The sequence below is a fragment of the Eschrichtius robustus genome, chromosome 19 (genome assembly GCF_028021215.1).
Source record: "Eschrichtius robustus isolate mEscRob2 chromosome 19, mEscRob2.pri, whole genome shotgun sequence".
Lineage (NCBI taxonomy): Eukaryota > Metazoa > Chordata > Mammalia > Artiodactyla > Eschrichtiidae > Eschrichtius > Eschrichtius robustus.
In genome coordinates, this window is record NC_090842.1 from 18,290,207 (window position 1) to 18,306,364 (window position 16,158).

The 16,158-nt window shown below is 45.4% G+C and overlaps 4 protein-coding genes across 5 annotated transcripts in view; 3 read left to right on the top strand and 1 right to left on the bottom strand.

Annotated features, from left to right (window-relative positions):
* The window catches only part of UTP4 (UTP4 small subunit processome component), a 32,647-nt gene extending 29,065 nt beyond the window's left edge, over positions 1-3,582 (bottom strand). The window contains exons 1-2 of one of the 2 annotated variants that reach the window (XM_068528753.1): positions 3,475-3,582; positions 2,037-2,143 (exon numbers count right to left, since the gene is read on the bottom strand). In XM_068528753.1, coding sequence (XP_068384854.1) covers positions 2,037-2,143; positions 3,475-3,529 — 162 coding nt within the window. In that variant the 5' untranslated portion in view covers positions 3,530-3,582. Of the gene's footprint in view, positions 1-2,036; positions 2,198-3,474 lie in introns of both variants that reach the window. The other variant, XM_068528752.1, reaches the window with a different exon arrangement.
* On the top strand, positions 3,528-4,154 carry LOC137752367 (spidroin-1-like). Its single transcript, XM_068527096.1, has one exon. It carries the CDS (start codon positions 3,528-3,530, stop codon positions 4,152-4,154), a length of 627 nt encoding a protein of 208 aa, XP_068383197.1.
* Positions 3,595-12,247, top strand: CHTF8 (chromosome transmission fidelity factor 8). The gene is made up of 4 exons (XM_068528758.1): positions 3,595-3,679; positions 11,193-11,250; positions 11,518-11,635; positions 12,023-12,247. Exons 2-4 carry the CDS (start codon positions 11,228-11,230, stop codon positions 12,245-12,247), a joined length of 366 nt encoding a protein of 121 aa, XP_068384859.1. The 5' UTR covers positions 3,595-3,679; positions 11,193-11,227.
* DERPC (DERPC proline and glycine rich nuclear protein) lies at positions 12,244-14,697 on the top strand. Its single transcript, XM_068528757.1, has one exon. It carries the CDS (start codon positions 12,244-12,246, stop codon positions 13,864-13,866), a length of 1,623 nt encoding a protein of 540 aa, XP_068384858.1. The 3' UTR covers positions 13,867-14,697.
* Positions 14,698-16,158: the final 1,461 nt, after the last annotated feature.

Sequence of the window (16,158 nt, forward strand, 5' to 3'; positions counted from 1 at the left end):
CCCACCACGAATTCATCAGCTACTAGCACTGAGTGGTCACAGGCAAAAAAGGGAAAATCAAAATGCTTCTCTAGAAATAACTAGTGTGGGGTTTGTTAGTCTGAAGATCATGTTACTGATATTTTCATTTTTTTCAGGTTCACATTTTAGTTACTTATACAGTTGGTTTTGTTTCTTTTACTAGGACTTGCTCTGCAAAACCTTTTCAGACAATAAAGTTTCACACAATCCAGTTTGTATCTGATGTATCTAATTTTTAAAAATCATCACAATTACCTTGATTGAGTGATAATTTCAAAGGTGTATACATGTCAAAAGTTATCAATACGTACACTTTGAATACATGTTGCTTATTGTGTGTCAATTTCACCAATTAAAAGCTGTTTAAAAAATTAAAATAAACGAAGGCAGCCCACTTCAGCTTTTCATTCAAGTCTCAGATTTCTAAGTGTTTTCTTAGCACTCAAGAAGCATTCATACTATCAAGGAATTTTATTCTTATATCTGCTTGATACAAAAGGGAATGAGGAGGTATAATTTTTCCTATCTGAACTTGAAAAGGCAAAATATTCGTTAATTAAGTGGCTTGCCCAAAGGGGCAAAGTCAACGACATGAAGAGAATGTGGGTCTCCTTACTCCTAGGCACTACTCTTCACTCTCAGAAATATAATGTTTTCTTGTTCTGAGAGTGATCACCAGAGCTAAGCAATCTTCAATAGCAGCGAAGGGAACATGGAGAAAGTGGAAGACTAGACTGAATTAATTGTTCAAAAAAAAAAAAAGAAAAGAAAACAGATGGGAGAGGAAAATAAGAGGTACTAGGTAAAGAACAGCCATGAATATCACTGACAAGGTCCTTGTTTTCATAAAATTTGAAGTTCAGCAGGGAAGAAGACATTAAACAAATATATATGAACTATTATATAATTACAATTATCATAAATGACAAGAAAAATCACAGTATGCAACAAGCATGTACCACAGCACGTTTTTCATTCTACGGAATGTGACCCATTTGTGGTGACTAGCAATTTCTTAACTCCTATTAGTGCTTCAGGGATCAGCTCAGTAAGTCATCTCTTTCCAGGAATCCTAAACCCACCTCATCAGAGTAAGGCACCTCTCCACTAAGATTCTATGCCTCTGCTTAGGTCTATCATAAAATTTGCCACACTGTTGGGAAACTGTATACTCGTCTTCCCCCAACTGGATTTTGAACTCCTCGAAGGTAGGGCCTCTGACATTCATCTTAATGCCTAATACTTGCCACTCAGTCATTTACAAACACTTACAGAGTGCCTAAATTCCAAGTACTAAGCTGCTGGGCACTGCATTCATTCATTTTTCCTTCTATTCATTTATATCATGGTGCTTAGGGCATGTAAGGCACTCAATAAATGTGAACTGAATTATTTTGTTGCACTTGAAATCAGTAATCACCGCCTTTGAAAAATATGCTGCTGTAACAGCCCTTTACATACACCCAAACAGTACTTTACCTAATTTAAAATCTTTACTCCCAAACATAAGGCATATAAATCTACCTTCTCTCAGACAGATGAACTTAGGAATCCATCTTCCTGATATCACATCACCAAAATGTTTGATATTAAAATGTCTCATTTTTTCTGAATTGACAATGAAATGGGTACTGACACTTACAGCAGGAAATGCCCTTTACCAAAGTTACAATGGTGCAGAGACTGATATGAAGCAATGGTCTTGACAATTTCCCTTCTTATTGTGCCCAACAGATCTAGCAAACCTCAGTTTCCAAATGACAGTGAGCATTCCTAGGTAAGATTCCTAGGTAGGATCTTTCTAACCAACATCACACAGATCAAAACTCTAAGCGCATCGGTCAGACAAGAGATCGCATATTTGTTATGTGGTTCTAAACAACTCCGGAGAGAGTGGGGGAGAGTTACTTTCTTTTGATCTCTTTGAATACAAAAAACATAGACGATTTGGCAGAATTGAACTTAAGAAAAAAATTAACATCAAAAACACCAAATCAGGCTCCCAAATGACTTACTTTCTCCTGAAAGTAGTTTGCTGACAAATTATAAATTTCCACAGTGCCATCTGTTCGTGAAACAGCCAATCTGTTTGACTGGTTATTGTAAGCCACACAGCGGATCCCTGATGGAACATAATTAAAGAAACGTACTCGATGGACCTTAAATTCACCCATTCCTGGGGGGGGGGGGGGCGGAGAAAAGAATCATTGTTAAACAGCAGTATGTCACACCTCATGTTTCTTATTACCACTATTCTAGGTGGAACACTCCAACTATATCTTAGTGAGGTTCATTTCTATTTTTTTTCACTTTTTTTTTGGAGGGAGCCGCGCCGGGTGGAATGTGGGATCTTAGTTCCCCAACCAGGGATGGAACCCGAGCCCCCTGCTTTGGAAGTGCCGCTTCTTAACCACTGGACCGCCAGGGAAGTCCGACAGAGGTTCATTTCTAAATATCCAACTAATGATGCTTTCATGGCCCATACAGAATCTATCAAACAGTCTCCAGAAGCTCAGGATTCTTCAGCAACAAAATTAAAAGATCAACACGTACAGCATCACCCAGACTGCCAGCGATCCTGACAACTGCCTGAAGGAAGTGGTCCAGGAAAACAGGGGTGAGAATTTAAAACGTGATCTTAGAGCAAAAGACTGAACATAACCGCATTCTCTAACTGGGAGTGCGCACTTGAACGGAGCCACATGGAGCTGACCGGATGTATTCGAGGCAGAACTAAGGTCTCCTTTGTATTTTGTGTGTGAGGTTTCTGGGGGTGGGGGTGGTGAAGAGAAGGATAAATACCACGACCACTCTAAAGAAGCAAGAAATGTGGACAGTCTAAAGGAGTCTCTCAAAGTCAGGTCCGCAGTACTCCTGTATCAAAATCACCTCGAAAAATGGTTTTTAAAAATGCAGGATTCCGGGTCCTATTCCACAGTTCCAGAATTCCAATCTTTTGGGGCGGGGGGATGATGGCTAGCAATCTGCATTTTGGCAAACACCTCTATCTCTACTGCATGCTAAGTTTGCAAATCACAGACTCAACTACGGTACTGACGGTGGGGCTGATGGGGCAGGAAGAACCGAGAGCGTCTCAAGGTGAGGAACGACAGGACTGGTCGGCATCTGTCAACTACTCCCTCTACCTGCCGCTCCGTCGCCGCCAATATACGCACTCCGCTCTGGGTCGCCCCTTACTCGTCTCCTTTCAAGGTGAGGAACACGTCTGCAGAGTAGACGCGTTCGGCCGGGCCGGGCTAAGAGTGCGTACAAGGCGCGCGCGAGGGCTCCACCGCCCCTTCCCTCTCCGGGGATCTCCGGAGTAGCCCCCACCGGCCTCGGCACAAGAGAATCGGCGAGCTCCGCCGGGCGCCGACCTGTAGCAGGCCTCACCCCCTCGAACGCCCCCCACCCCGTCCCATCCCTGCTCCCCACGCCCCTTCCCCAACTCACCAGCGGATGGGCTAGCCACTCTCGGCGCTCGCCTCTCTCCGCCCCGGCCCCACATGCGCGCGCGCTCGCGTGTTCTGCCCCGGAAGTGCTCGCGCCGCAAGGCCGGAAGTGCGCAGGCAGTGCTCGCGGCGGCGGCGACGGCGGCGGGAGGTTCGGTTGTCGCCCGTTGGCCGCGCGGCGCCGCGCTCGGCGGCCGCCATTGCAGGTCAGGCCGCGGGCAGGGAGCGCGGGAGGCCGCGGGGAGCGAGGGCCGAGCCGGGAATGGGGACGAGGGTGCGAGGGAGCGGGAAGCTAGGGAGCTGGGGCCGGGCGGGGCACGCGGCTCGAGAAGAAGAATGGCGAGCCGAGGGGCGGGGAGCGGGGGAGCGGCGGGCGGGGGAGGGGAGGCCGGGAAGGGGGAGGGGAGCGGGGAGGGCCGTGCAGAGGTGGGGGCGACCCAGAGGGGCCCCCTGGTAGGAGGGCCGGGAATTGTGGAGAAGGGAGCAATGTGGAGTCGGAAGGCGGAGGGAAGGAAGGGAGCGAGCAGGGCGGAGCGGGAGAAGGGCGGAAAGAGTGGCCGAGCGCGGGCGGAGGACGGAGAAGGGGGCGGCGCGGGCCGGAACCTCGAGGTATGTGCGGAAAGGGGCTCTTCCCTGGGTGGGGAGGGAATCCAGCACGGGATGCTTGTGAGAGTGGGGTAGAACTGGAACCCAGGAAGTAGCGGGAACATCAGAAATGGGACTTAGCGGGGGATAGGACTGTGAGGTTCCTTCAAGGGGACATTTTAAGTCGTGGGGGAGAGGCTGCTGGGAGCGGTAATTGAGAGGGTGGTTGGAAGGAAGAGACAGTCTGGAGAGTGATCCAGCTTCATTTGTGGGCGGAGTGAGAGACGAGAGAAGAGTGGGGTGGAGTCGGGTCCTGGAGGAGAGAAGTACTTAAGAATTGATGGGGGGAAATAGGGAACGATTTGGAAAATGAGGGTGGTAGAGGAATAACGTTTAAAGACTAATCTTTGGGAGGAGGATGAACAGTTTGGAAAGAGTATTCCGGGGGGTTGGGAGGTGGAGGAAGGCAGTTTAAAGAGTAGTTTCCTTGGGAGGTAGGAGAAAGGGTTAAACAGCTTGGTGAGCGGTCCTAGAGATAGTCTGGGGGTAGTTTGTCGGGGGGGGAGGCGGTGGTGGGAAGCGGATGGAGAAGTCCCAGAAAGTGGGCGGGTATAGAAATAGGAAGTGTTTGTAGCTGAAATTGAAGGGAGGGGAGTGGGTCGGGGAGAGGGTGGAGAAGATGGGGGCTGGTGGGAGGGGAATCCAGTACAGAGGGAGACCTCAAGTAGAGCTATAAAGGAAGGGGCTTTGGGGAAGATAGGGTGCCACAGCAGTAGGAGGAGGAAGGGTAGAAGGGGCCGCAGAGTAGCAGAAGATGGAGAAAACTGGAGTAACTCAGATCGACTGAAGCCATCTTTTCTACCCATTGTCTACAAATACCAGTAATTGATTCCCTCCATCATGGGAATCTTAAAATGTGATGGGAAAGTACCACATGTATGCATAGTGTCCACACACGTTTTTGAACCCACTCTTCACTAGTGAAAAGTTTGGAAGCATTCAGTTCCACCTACTCTCTCTCCATGGCCCCTTTTTGGAGGAGAGCAAGCTTCTCATTTAGAAACTGGATTTTAGCACTTAATGACATAACATAAGCCTGTCAAGAGACAAGATCTTCCCTTTGAAACTTAGACTCTCCCCATCAGTCACAAAATCACAACACTGCTAATAAAAATAATGTATTGAGTTGTATATAAAAGTTCCTGAATTGTTCATTTGATGGAAAGACACACAGAGAAATAGTTATCATGCTTAGAGGAAAAAAATGTTCCAGAACTTAATCCCTGAAGCAGTTTGGTGAACCCTGACTGCCATATTTGAATTGTTCTCCCATTGTGTAAACTTGATTTTATTCTAACATGCTGCTTTTATAGGATGTTTTAGTCCCCTCTAAACATTAAAATAATAAGTACACAGTAGTATAAAGTTATTCTATTGGACATGTACTAAGAAAATGCCATGTTCCTCCAGGTAATCAATAGCTTGACCCTAAAGGTTTACCATGTTAGGCACTGTGCTGAGGACTTTACATTCATAACTTCATTTAATGCTCACAACCACCCTTTGAGATGGGTTCGCTTTTATGCTCAATTTATTGGTGGAGAAACTGCAACATGAGATTAAATTACCCCCTGTCATACGCAGGCTAGATAAATGGCAGAATCACAGAATCCAGGTCTGATTCAGTTCTCACTGAATCCCTAAACACAAAGAGTAGTTTCTGGGACCGAATAAGAACTCAGTAAATGCTAATTGTTGGCCCAGTAATTTGCAAACATTTTGTGTCATATATTTAATTTTTTTAAATAAAAATGAATTTTTAAAAATTAAGAATTGTAAAGTTAAAGCCTTTATTCCGTTTAAAAAGCAACAAAAAAAGAAAAGATGAAAGGGCCAATGTTTATTACAGCTAAATGTTGTATAGCTGTAATAAAATTAATTATGTGTAGTTAGGTTAAACCATTGAGTCAAAGCCCCTGTTTCAGTGAAAGCTGCATATTCTGTTTAATACGATACATACCACGCTTTCTTCTGCTACATTTTATTTTGGGGGCAGTTACCATCATGAGGATCATTGCTCATGATGTTCTCTGTAAGACCTTAGTAATATTAATTTAACGACTCAGAAACCAATGGATAAGAAATTTTGTAGGAGATTAGATGAATCAGTGACAAAGAATGTGCTCTGTTCTCTTGACTTATTTTGCCTTACGCAGGCAGGAAACAGGTTTAGGCTGTAGTTTTGAATCCTGGAGGTAACCTTGAGTACATCTCTAGGGATTTCAGAAACCTAAATCTCATCAGTTGGCTATGATGAAAAGCAGGCTCATTTGTTTTGAGTTGCCTACCCCACAGATGTGTTAGTTACTTCGGTGGCAAGATGTAACATCTTCCTCATAGGTGGTTTATTTGCCATCTTGTGGGAGATGTTATGAGAAAGGCTAATGTTTGTAAAGCAAGTTCCTATACTCATGTCCTGCATGAGAAGGGGCTGTGTGAGAGGACTGCAGGACAGGCCGGATTGTGGAGGAGTTAGAATTCACATTCCCCGTCTACCACTTACTAGCTGTTCCACCAGTTACTTAACCTTTAGCTTCTCTAAGCCTGTTTCCTCACTGTAAAGTGGGAGTGATAGTACCTGTATCATAGGATTGTTTTCAGGATGAAAAGAGAGAATCCAGATAAATGTTCAAAAAGGTTTAGCTATGTGAGAAATGAAGGTTTTTGTATTACAAAGATAATGCTCTGCCTGAACTTTTCTTCCTAATTAAGAAATTGTGGTGGCACTTTGATTTTTCAGGTTTTTAATGACTTTCAAAATGACAGTTAAATAAGATGTATCCCAGATTTGGTCTGATTTCAGACAGACCTTTTGAGTTTTGATTAGGGCTCCCATTGTGAGTCTTGGTTGATTCTGAGAATGTGGGTTCCTTTGCTGTTCTGTGGTTTGTTCAGGGGTCTTGAAGTCATCTGGACCACTGTCTTGAGAAACAACAGTGTCTTGACTTTACTCAGGATCTCCAAAGTAACTCCAGGTCTCAAGACTGGGGATGATCTGGGGCAACCTCAGATATTTCTAGAAATTTCTTAGATAATATTTCTAGAAATCTTGAAGTCCCCCACAAAGGGGTTTTTTTTTTTTTCTTTAAGGGAAAAAAATAGTTAAAACATACAAAGTGCTTTTTAAAAAGTTTCGTTTACATAGCTAAAGTCATTTGACTAAGTTAGGAATATAGAACTTATGTATTTAGTTTGTTTAGCTATGTAAAGGCCCCAAAAATTGAGTAGTAAAACATTTCCCCCTTTTGTAAGGGGAGGGGTAGGGAGTCGAAATAATTCATTGCAGGGGAAAGGTGTTTGGTTTTTTCCACACCTTCCTATCTCTCCAGGTCTCCAAGTCTGTACTGTAATTGTGGCCTGAGAGACTCCGCTCTGAAATATATTGAATTTAAACATCTTTTTGAAAAGTGGCATCAGTTCTTCCTGGCTGTACAGGAACTTGGAATTATTATTCTTCACCAAAGACCAGTTAGTTGGTCCTAGCTAAATCTGGGATTAAACCCAAGGCTGTTGAGAGTGAGGTGCTCGGCAATCTCTTCCAGTGACTCCTTTTAGTGTCATGATTTGATATGGTGCATTCATCAGACCGTGCCTTCAGATGTTGCTCTTGATAAAGCTGCAGTTTCTACGCAAGCAATACCTTAGAACAAGCACTTAGAAATTGCTCTGCTTATTTTTAAATGTTCGAATGAGTTGAGACTGAAGACTTAGAAATCTTTTTGTTATACAGAAAATTTTCATTATAATGTTACTTGTTACTAATAGGATTTGACTTGTATTATACTTCTTCACCTCCTTGTTTTCCTACTAACTTTTTCTGCCTACTTTCAAGGGGATGAGGACAGATTGGGCTGCATGTTCTCATTATCTTTTTTAGTCATCTCCACACTAAGTGAAATACATATTCCCTGTCACCTCCATCAGGTGTGTTATCAGTGACGTACTCAGGTATACATACCTACTCTTGAGAATAGTTGCCTAAAGCAAGGAGCAAGAAGAAGAATCTGATTCAGCCAATGGGATATTTTAAGGTGCTAAAGTAGAATTTTAAAATTCACCAAAGGGATGCCTTCCCCTACATCACTTACTAACTTGGTAAATACACCCTCGTGTACATAAATATAGCCATATCAGTCCACAGGTTCCTGTGAGCTAGACTCTTGTAAGCTGGGTGTGAACTTCATTTGTATTCACATCTCTGGCATCTCATTAGGTCTAGCACAAGTTTTTAGGGCACAGAATTCTTATTTTTACAAGAATTGCTAGATGTCTGCCAGTATCAATAGGTGTACTCAGGCAGGGCCTCCTACATAAGTGGATAGAGAGCTGTGTATGCTCATTGAAGCACGGCTACAAGTATGGAGGTGCAGCTATCCTGACCCAGCTACCAGGCATCTGTTTTCCTTTATCCACTTAGGCCACCGTTTTTTCTGTTTTTTTGTTTTTGTTTTTATTTTTTGGCTGCGCCACGCAGCTTGCGGTATCTTAGTTCCCTGACCAGGGATTGAACCCAGGCCCACAGCAGTGAAAGCGCTGAGTCCCAACCACTGGACCACCAGGGAATTCCCTTTAGGCCACTGTTTTGAATTCCTGTTCTGACAGGAGGCTGTCGAGGAAATGGGGAATGCACTGAAAATATTTCTACATCCCCTTTGCCTAAACAGTCTGCACGTTCCTATCTCAAACACGTGGTCAGAGGTCTTAAAGATTAATCTCCTTCTCTGCCATGATTTTCCTAAAATTTGTATCTGTGTGAACACCCTATTACTTCTCTGAAACCACCTGTATTTTACACTTATCAAGGAAAATATACTGTTCATCAGTCATAAAAAGCTTATTTACAAGAACTCTTTCTCAATCTATATGCATTTATTAACCTTTAGAAACTTCACAACTTCAGTTTCAGTTATTGAGCCTTTTTTGATTCATGGCTAAAATGTACCTACCATTCTCTGAATTTTACTCACAATTATAGTGTGGAAATGCTGATTTATTTATCCCATTCTTTAAAAAATTAGCTATATGTTAGTCTTTAAAGCATTTCCACATTTTTTAAAAAAATTTATTTATTGGCTGCGTCGGGTCTTCGTTGCTGCGTGTGGGCTTTCTCTAGTTGCAGCGAGTGGGGGCTACTCTTTGTTGCGGTGCGTGGGCTTCTTTGTTGCGGAGCACGGGCTCTAGGCGCGCAGGCTTCAGTAGTTGTGGCACGTGGGCTTCAGTGGTTGTGGCTCTAGAGCGCAGGCTCAGTAGTTGTGGCGCAGGGTCTTAGTTGCTCTGCGGCGTGTGGCATCTTCCCGGATGAGGGCTCGACCCCGTGTCCCCTGCATTGGCAGGCAGATTCTTAACCACTGCGCCATCAGGGAAGCCCTCCGCATATGTTTTATTTGGTCTTCATGATAGTTAAATGAGTCAGACAATCCAGGTTTTAGCCCCATGGTCGTTAAGTGACTTGCGTATGATGACACTGAAAGCGTTCCACACTTACAGGCTGGAACCTGAATTTAGGCCTTCTAATTCTAAATTATTAGTCTCTCCTTCAAGAAACTTTGGAAGAATATTAAAAGTGCTTTTGATTGTTCTGTTGATGGTGGAGGTGGGGCCTTCTTATCTGTCAGAAGACCTTTGCCCTCCTGAGCCAGTGTGTTACGTGTTGTCAAGTGGTACCACACCTGGTACTGCTACAGCAGGTCTGGCTTATTCAAACATGACTTCTTGATTCAGCTCTTGCTGAATGCATGTACGCAGTGCCTGCCTGATGCCTTCATGTCTTTTTATTCTCACTTGGTTTTCTCCTTTGAGAGGGTATTGATTATGAGTGTAAAGTTGGATGACCTAGGTTCTTGTGTTGGCTCTACCACCTGCTAGCTGTGTGTGTACACATAAAGCAAATGTATCCCTCAGTAACTTTATCTGCAAAATACGGATAAGTCCCTATCTCAGAGTGGTTGAATGAGATACCACCCATGATATATATGCACAGCATCTGATTCATAGTAAAAATTGAATAAATATTAGCTGTTCTTTATATTTGAATTTGAAGTCCAGTGATTGACCAACCTCATATGTTTCCAAAATGTGTTTGGTGCTCAAGAGTAAGAGGTTCTGCTGTCTTACAGGGCTGCTGGCAATATACTTTCCACTGGAGATCCAAAACGAAGATTAACATGTCAGTAAGGAAACCTGTTTAACTTTAAGCAGGTGTTTGCTAATCATGAGCACAATTATAATTCCTATTAACTTGCTGTTCTACAGTTGGTAAACACTGATCTGATAACCTTCCACTAGGCTCCATCTATTCATTGGAAAGATTTGTACAGAAGCTATAGTTTAGATCCCCCATCCCTTCAGTCTCCCCATTAATCTATGCTTCTCAGGAAGACAAAGTACAAGAAGCCAGTTGTTTCAGGCAAAAATGTCCCATTTTAACTCATTCTTGTAGAGTGCCGCAAACTTGCCACCAGGTGGTGCCACTGTATAAAACGAAAGTAGATTAAGCATTGGTGTCCTTAGTGTCTAAATGATGAAAGATGGGCAAAGTGTTTGATGAGAATCACATCAGAAATCAGCTTACCGTTCACTAAAGTTGTCTGGAAGACCTTTTCCGTTCTCTTGGCTTTTAGTTAAAAGAGATCATTTGAACCTTGAAATATAAGATAACCAAAGTGGCAGACATGAAGCTTACGTCATCACCAAAGGAAAAAGTAAAATCTAAAAGAATTCCTTAGTTTTTTAGAACCATGCAGAATGGAAAATATAATATCCTTGAGAAAGGCAAGTTAGCATACTGGCCAAGAGTGCAGTGTATGTCTTGGGTTCAGATCCTGGCATGTAGACTAGTAGCTATGCGACCTTGAATGCAGTTGTGATACTTATTAACTTTCCACACTGTAGTTGACCCTTGGTGATCTGAAGCAATTTTATATGTACAATATCAGTTTAAAAATTTTACGTTATAGAGTAGTTAGGGGATTGAAATTAAATATGTCTAAAGCACTTAGAAAAGTGCCTAGCACACAGTAAGTGACAAATGTTAGCTATTGTTATTATCCTAAAGAAATTCTTTTTCCTCTACAGCTTACTTTCAGTTGCTTTTTAAAGACGGGAAGCTCATGGTGCAGATCATTATTTCCAGGTGAGTACCTTTTGAGACTTTTTAAAATTTAGCTTGAATGATTAGGGCTATATAGGTTTGAAATTTCCCTGGAAGAATTGGGGTCCTTAGGTGCATCTTGCACAAATCCTTGCATTTCAATTTCTAGTTCAGTGTCTAGCACTGCCCAGTTTCCCAAGAATTCGTGCTCAACAAAGAGATCTCTTGGGCCTTGAATGGTGGTGTAGGACACTATTATTTATCCTTCACCCCTCCAAAATATTGTAACCGCCAGCCCTTTGCTTGCAGTGCTGGGGCTGGAGGCCTGGCAGAATGGGTGCTGATGGAGCTACAGGGGGAGATCGAGGCTCGCTACAGCACTGGATTAGCTGGAAACCTCCTGGGAGACCTACATTACACCACTGAGGTGAGGGGACTTTTCTTTCCCTGCCTAATGCTTCAGGAAAGCAAGCTACACCAAGGTGGTGCTCCCAGGACCCAGAGTGAGGACTGCCCTCAGGTTTGTTATTCAAGGTCTAGCTAAGCCATTGCTTGTTCTCCCCCCACCTCTGCAGTAGCAGGGAAATTTAGCTTTGGGGAATCTGGAAAGGTCACAGTTCTAAAAGTAGAAATTCTCTTACTTGGGGCTAGAAAGAATAAAAAGGATATGAGGGTGGGTTGTCCTTTGTGGCTTCTCAACAGTGGTTGAGGGAGTGGAGGTGCCAGCATTGCCTCCCAAGAGCATCTCTAGAAGGCACCTGAATGTTACAACCTTGCCCTGAACCTCAGGCATCTCATTCTTGTTCTGCCAAAGGGAATCCCTGTGCTGATCGTGGGGCATCATATCCTGTATGGGAAAATCATCCACCTGGAGAAGCCTTTTGCCGTCCTTGTTAAACACACTCCCGGGGAGCAGGATTGTGATGATCTTGGCTGCAGGAGTGGCACCCAGTACCTGGTAACAGCACTCATCAAAAACAAGATCCTTTTCAAAACTCGCCCCAAGCCCATTATCACCAACGTCCCCAAGAAAGTATGAAAGAACCCCGGATTTTCCCTAGAGAGCGGCCAACTCCTTGGACTCGTGCTCCGCTGCCACCTCGAGGACGGATGGACAGTTCCCTGGGACCACAAGGGGGTCCTGCTTTAAACACAGGCCACCCGCTGGGTATGAATTCAGATCCCTTCCTTATGGCAACCGGCTCTCTTGGTGGAAATTTGGCCCCATTTCCAAGGAACCCGTCTCCTTTTCCAACTTCATCAGGCTCATTGGCTTCAAATCCAGCACCTTTCCCTGCTGGTGCTCGTGACCCAAGCATGGCTTCTTTTCCAAGAGGGATGAATCCCACTGGCACAGGTGCAGTTTCTTTCCCAAGGCCGGGTGGTCTCTTGGGCCCAAGCCCAGGGTCAGCTCTAAATCCTAGAGCAGGGGCTCTTCCAGGCCCAGGGCCTCTGTCTAACCCAAGGTTAGGGGGTCTCCCAGGGCCAGGTCCTATGTCCAACCCAAGGCCAGGTGGTCTTCTGGGAACAGGTCCTGACCCCAGAAGTGGTGGCCCCATGGGTCCTGGATCTGGACCCAACCTGAGAGCAGGTGTCCTGTTGACTTCTGGGAATGGTCCTCCCAATCCTAGACCCGTTGGCCTGGGCCCCGGACCAAGTCCCAATCTGAGATCAGGCTTTGTAGGTACAAACCCGGCCCCAAGGTCAGGTATGTTTCCAGGCCCAGGCCTTGGGCCCAACCCAAGGTCAAGTGGCCTGGGCCCAGGCCTTGGGCCTAACCCAAGGGCCGGTAGCCTGGCTCCAAGCCCTAATTTGGACACCAGAGCAGGTGGCCTTTTGGGCACAGGATCTGGTCTTAACTTAAGAATGGCTGGACCTCAAAGCCTAGATCTTGCACCCATTCTAAGAGCAGCAGGTCTTTTAGGAGCAAATTCAGCTGCTTTCTCACAGTCTTCTGGAAACATGGGCACAAGCCCATCTTCCATGGCCAGAATACCTGGCCCCATAGGCCCAAACTCGGGTCCTGGCTCTCGGGGAATTGGCCTTCCAGGGCCAAATCCATCTCCCATGTCGAGGGCTCCTGGCCCCATTGGCCCTAATTCAGGTCATTTTTCAAGGCCCGCTGGCCCCATGGGAGTAAATGCTAATCCTTTTCCGAGGGGGACAGGTTCAGGGGGATTGAACCCAGTTGCTTTCTCTCAGTCTTCTAACACATTGGCTTCAAACCCAGTTAACTTCCAGAGGTCTGCTGGCCTCCAGGGCTCAAGTCCGGCAATTTTCCCAAGAGCCTCTGGGCCACTAGGCTCCAACCCAGCTAACTTTCCAAGGGCCACTGGTTTACAGGGTCCAAGTCCAGCTACCTTCCCAAGGTCTACTGGCCCATTAGGCCCTGGTCAGGTTACTTTCCCCAGGTCAGCTCCTGGGCCCCTAGGCTCTTCGCCAGCAGGCCCTGTGGGTATCAACCCAGCTCCTTTTGCAAGGCCAACTGGGACCCTGGGTCTAAACCCAGCTTCCTTTCCAAGGATGAATGGCCCTGTAAGCAAGACCTTGGTCCCATTTCCTAGAGTGGGGAGCCTCCCTGGCACAAACCCAGCTGCTTTCCCCAGACCAGGGGGTCCAATGGCTGCAATGTACCCAAATGGAATGTTACCCCCTTAAACACCATTTTCTCTCCAGGACCACCTTGGTTTCCAGGCACTGTGGTTCTGGGCAGGGGCTGTGTTTTAGGTGAAAGGGTAGATATGGAGCTACAGTCTGAAGTACATAGCTGGGGCTCAAGTTCAAATGAGCCTTTTTCCCCCCTCTGCGTCTTTCTTGACTGAAGGTGAAATGTTATCTGTGGGACATGGACTTTGGCAGGTGGGAATGATCCCGCCTTGCGAGAAGGAATCTCCAGCCTTCCAGAAACCTGCTGTGCTTTTGTCCCACAGCTTCCTGCCCCTTGTTTCTTACTAGTTTCTTGAATTGTTCTTGTGGACTTTTCCTCAGGGATACATTGGCCTGCAGGTTCCAATTCATATGCGGTCCCCTGCTCACCACTGGAGAAACAGCTCACTGCTGTCTAGAAATGTTGCATTGGTGAGCGGACCATGCTTCAGCAGCACTGACCTGGTCACCCTCTACTGCCATACCTTCCCCTGGGGGCTGGAACACAAAACAGGGAAGTGCAACCACTTCAGAGAGCCACCAAATTTCTGCTTGCCTGACCGGGCCTGCAGCTCCCTTCTCCTGGGACTTACTTAGAGGAAGCCAGGATCAAGGCTCCACTGCTCATCCCACTCCCTCTCCACTGGTACTCCCAATCAAAGAACCTCAAAATTCAACTGATGTGGATGGGGTTATGGGAATTGGGGTGGGGGTGGGGGGAATGAAGGGGAGAAATCACTGTGCTTCGTTCAGCCTGATGTGAAAGGATGGTTGGTGTTTTCCTGCATTGTACCTTTTCTTACTGTTTCTTTAATAAATGGGACGAGAGGGCTGTTGATTTCACTCCCTTTTTATTACCTGTTCCACAGGGAAGGAAGTTTACCCACTGCTTTTCATTGTTTCAGCTTGGCCACAGTCCTACATTACCTTCCAGATAATGACATTTTCAAGGAGGAAGCAAGCTTTGGTTTTTAGCCTTAGCTGGTTAACTAGGGCTCACTCACTGGCTCGTAATTTCACCAAAGACCCCGTCCACTCTCTACAATGAAAAATTAAGCCACCATAGGTGTGCAGTTATCGAGGTAGACCTACTGTATTCCCCAGGTCCAGAGGCAGCTGTGACAACTTACCTGCTTCTGAGTTCCACTGGAATTTCCTTGGCAAACCTAGTTCTTCCTCAAGTACCAATCTTGAAACTGGAATAAAGAGCTAGCTTTTGTTAAGTACAAGGAGGGAGGGAGGAGCTCAGAGGTACCAGCATTATGTGAGAATCTTTATTTTGACAAATAAGTGCAGTATAAAAAAATCTGACCTGAAAGTTTAAAAAAAAAAAAAAAAAAGTAAAAATAAATACGTTTACAAATTATTGTAGAAATAATACAAAAGAGGATTAAAATTCTCATTGAGGAAAAACCAAAATGTGTCCAATTGTATAAAGGCTCTTCCCTTACAAGAAACGGGAATAAAGCTGAAGACCCAGTTTGGTTTCGCTGCTGAAAAATGTACAGAATAACTTAGAAAAAACCAGTTGAGGTCAAACGTTGTGGGCCCACTACTTGTACCTGCCTACTCTTGATCTGGAGAAAGTTGATTGTCACAGAGCAAGGCAGAGCTGATGGTAGGACAACCAAGAGTTCTCCATCTGGGAGTCCATCCTACATTAACCTTCAAGTAAAAGCTGAAGTAAAACAAGCCCTTAGTGAAGTCTGAGCTCTGCAGTTGGCTGACCAGATTTCTTCCATTGTAGCGCTCAAAATAGTTTACTTCTTGGCCAGCAAAAACACGGAAGAGCCTGGAACAACTGCCTTCAGCAAATGCCTGCCGCCTCTTCCCAGCCTTCATGGATCAGGCCTGATGTCAACCAGCCGTCGTCTTCTTACAAACTCAAGGTCTGTGTGATGCAGCAGTGTTCGCTGCAGCTGGAAAACCCCTGAGTTCATGGGAGATGAAGGGAAGCACCAGGGTTTGCCAGTCTGGCTCAGAGCACACTTTGTTCCTTCGTAGGAAGCACCCGGGCACGCTAGAGGCTTGCCCCCTCGACTACTCTCCACCTTATTGCTGGTTCTGAGGGCTCAGCAGGCCCCTCTGAGAGTGGATGTTTGGCGAGAAAGCACACTTGAGCAAGCAACCTCTAAGTCAAAGGCTTAGTATCGCAGTTTTCAAACCCAAGAGCTCAGAACAGTCTGTGGATTGCAAATCCGTAGACAATGGCCTTCCCTCACTCCCCCTCCAAAAAAGAGGGAAATCAAACAAACATCGTCGAGAGGCGTGAGAGAAGAGAAGAACCTTAGGATTTAGATACCA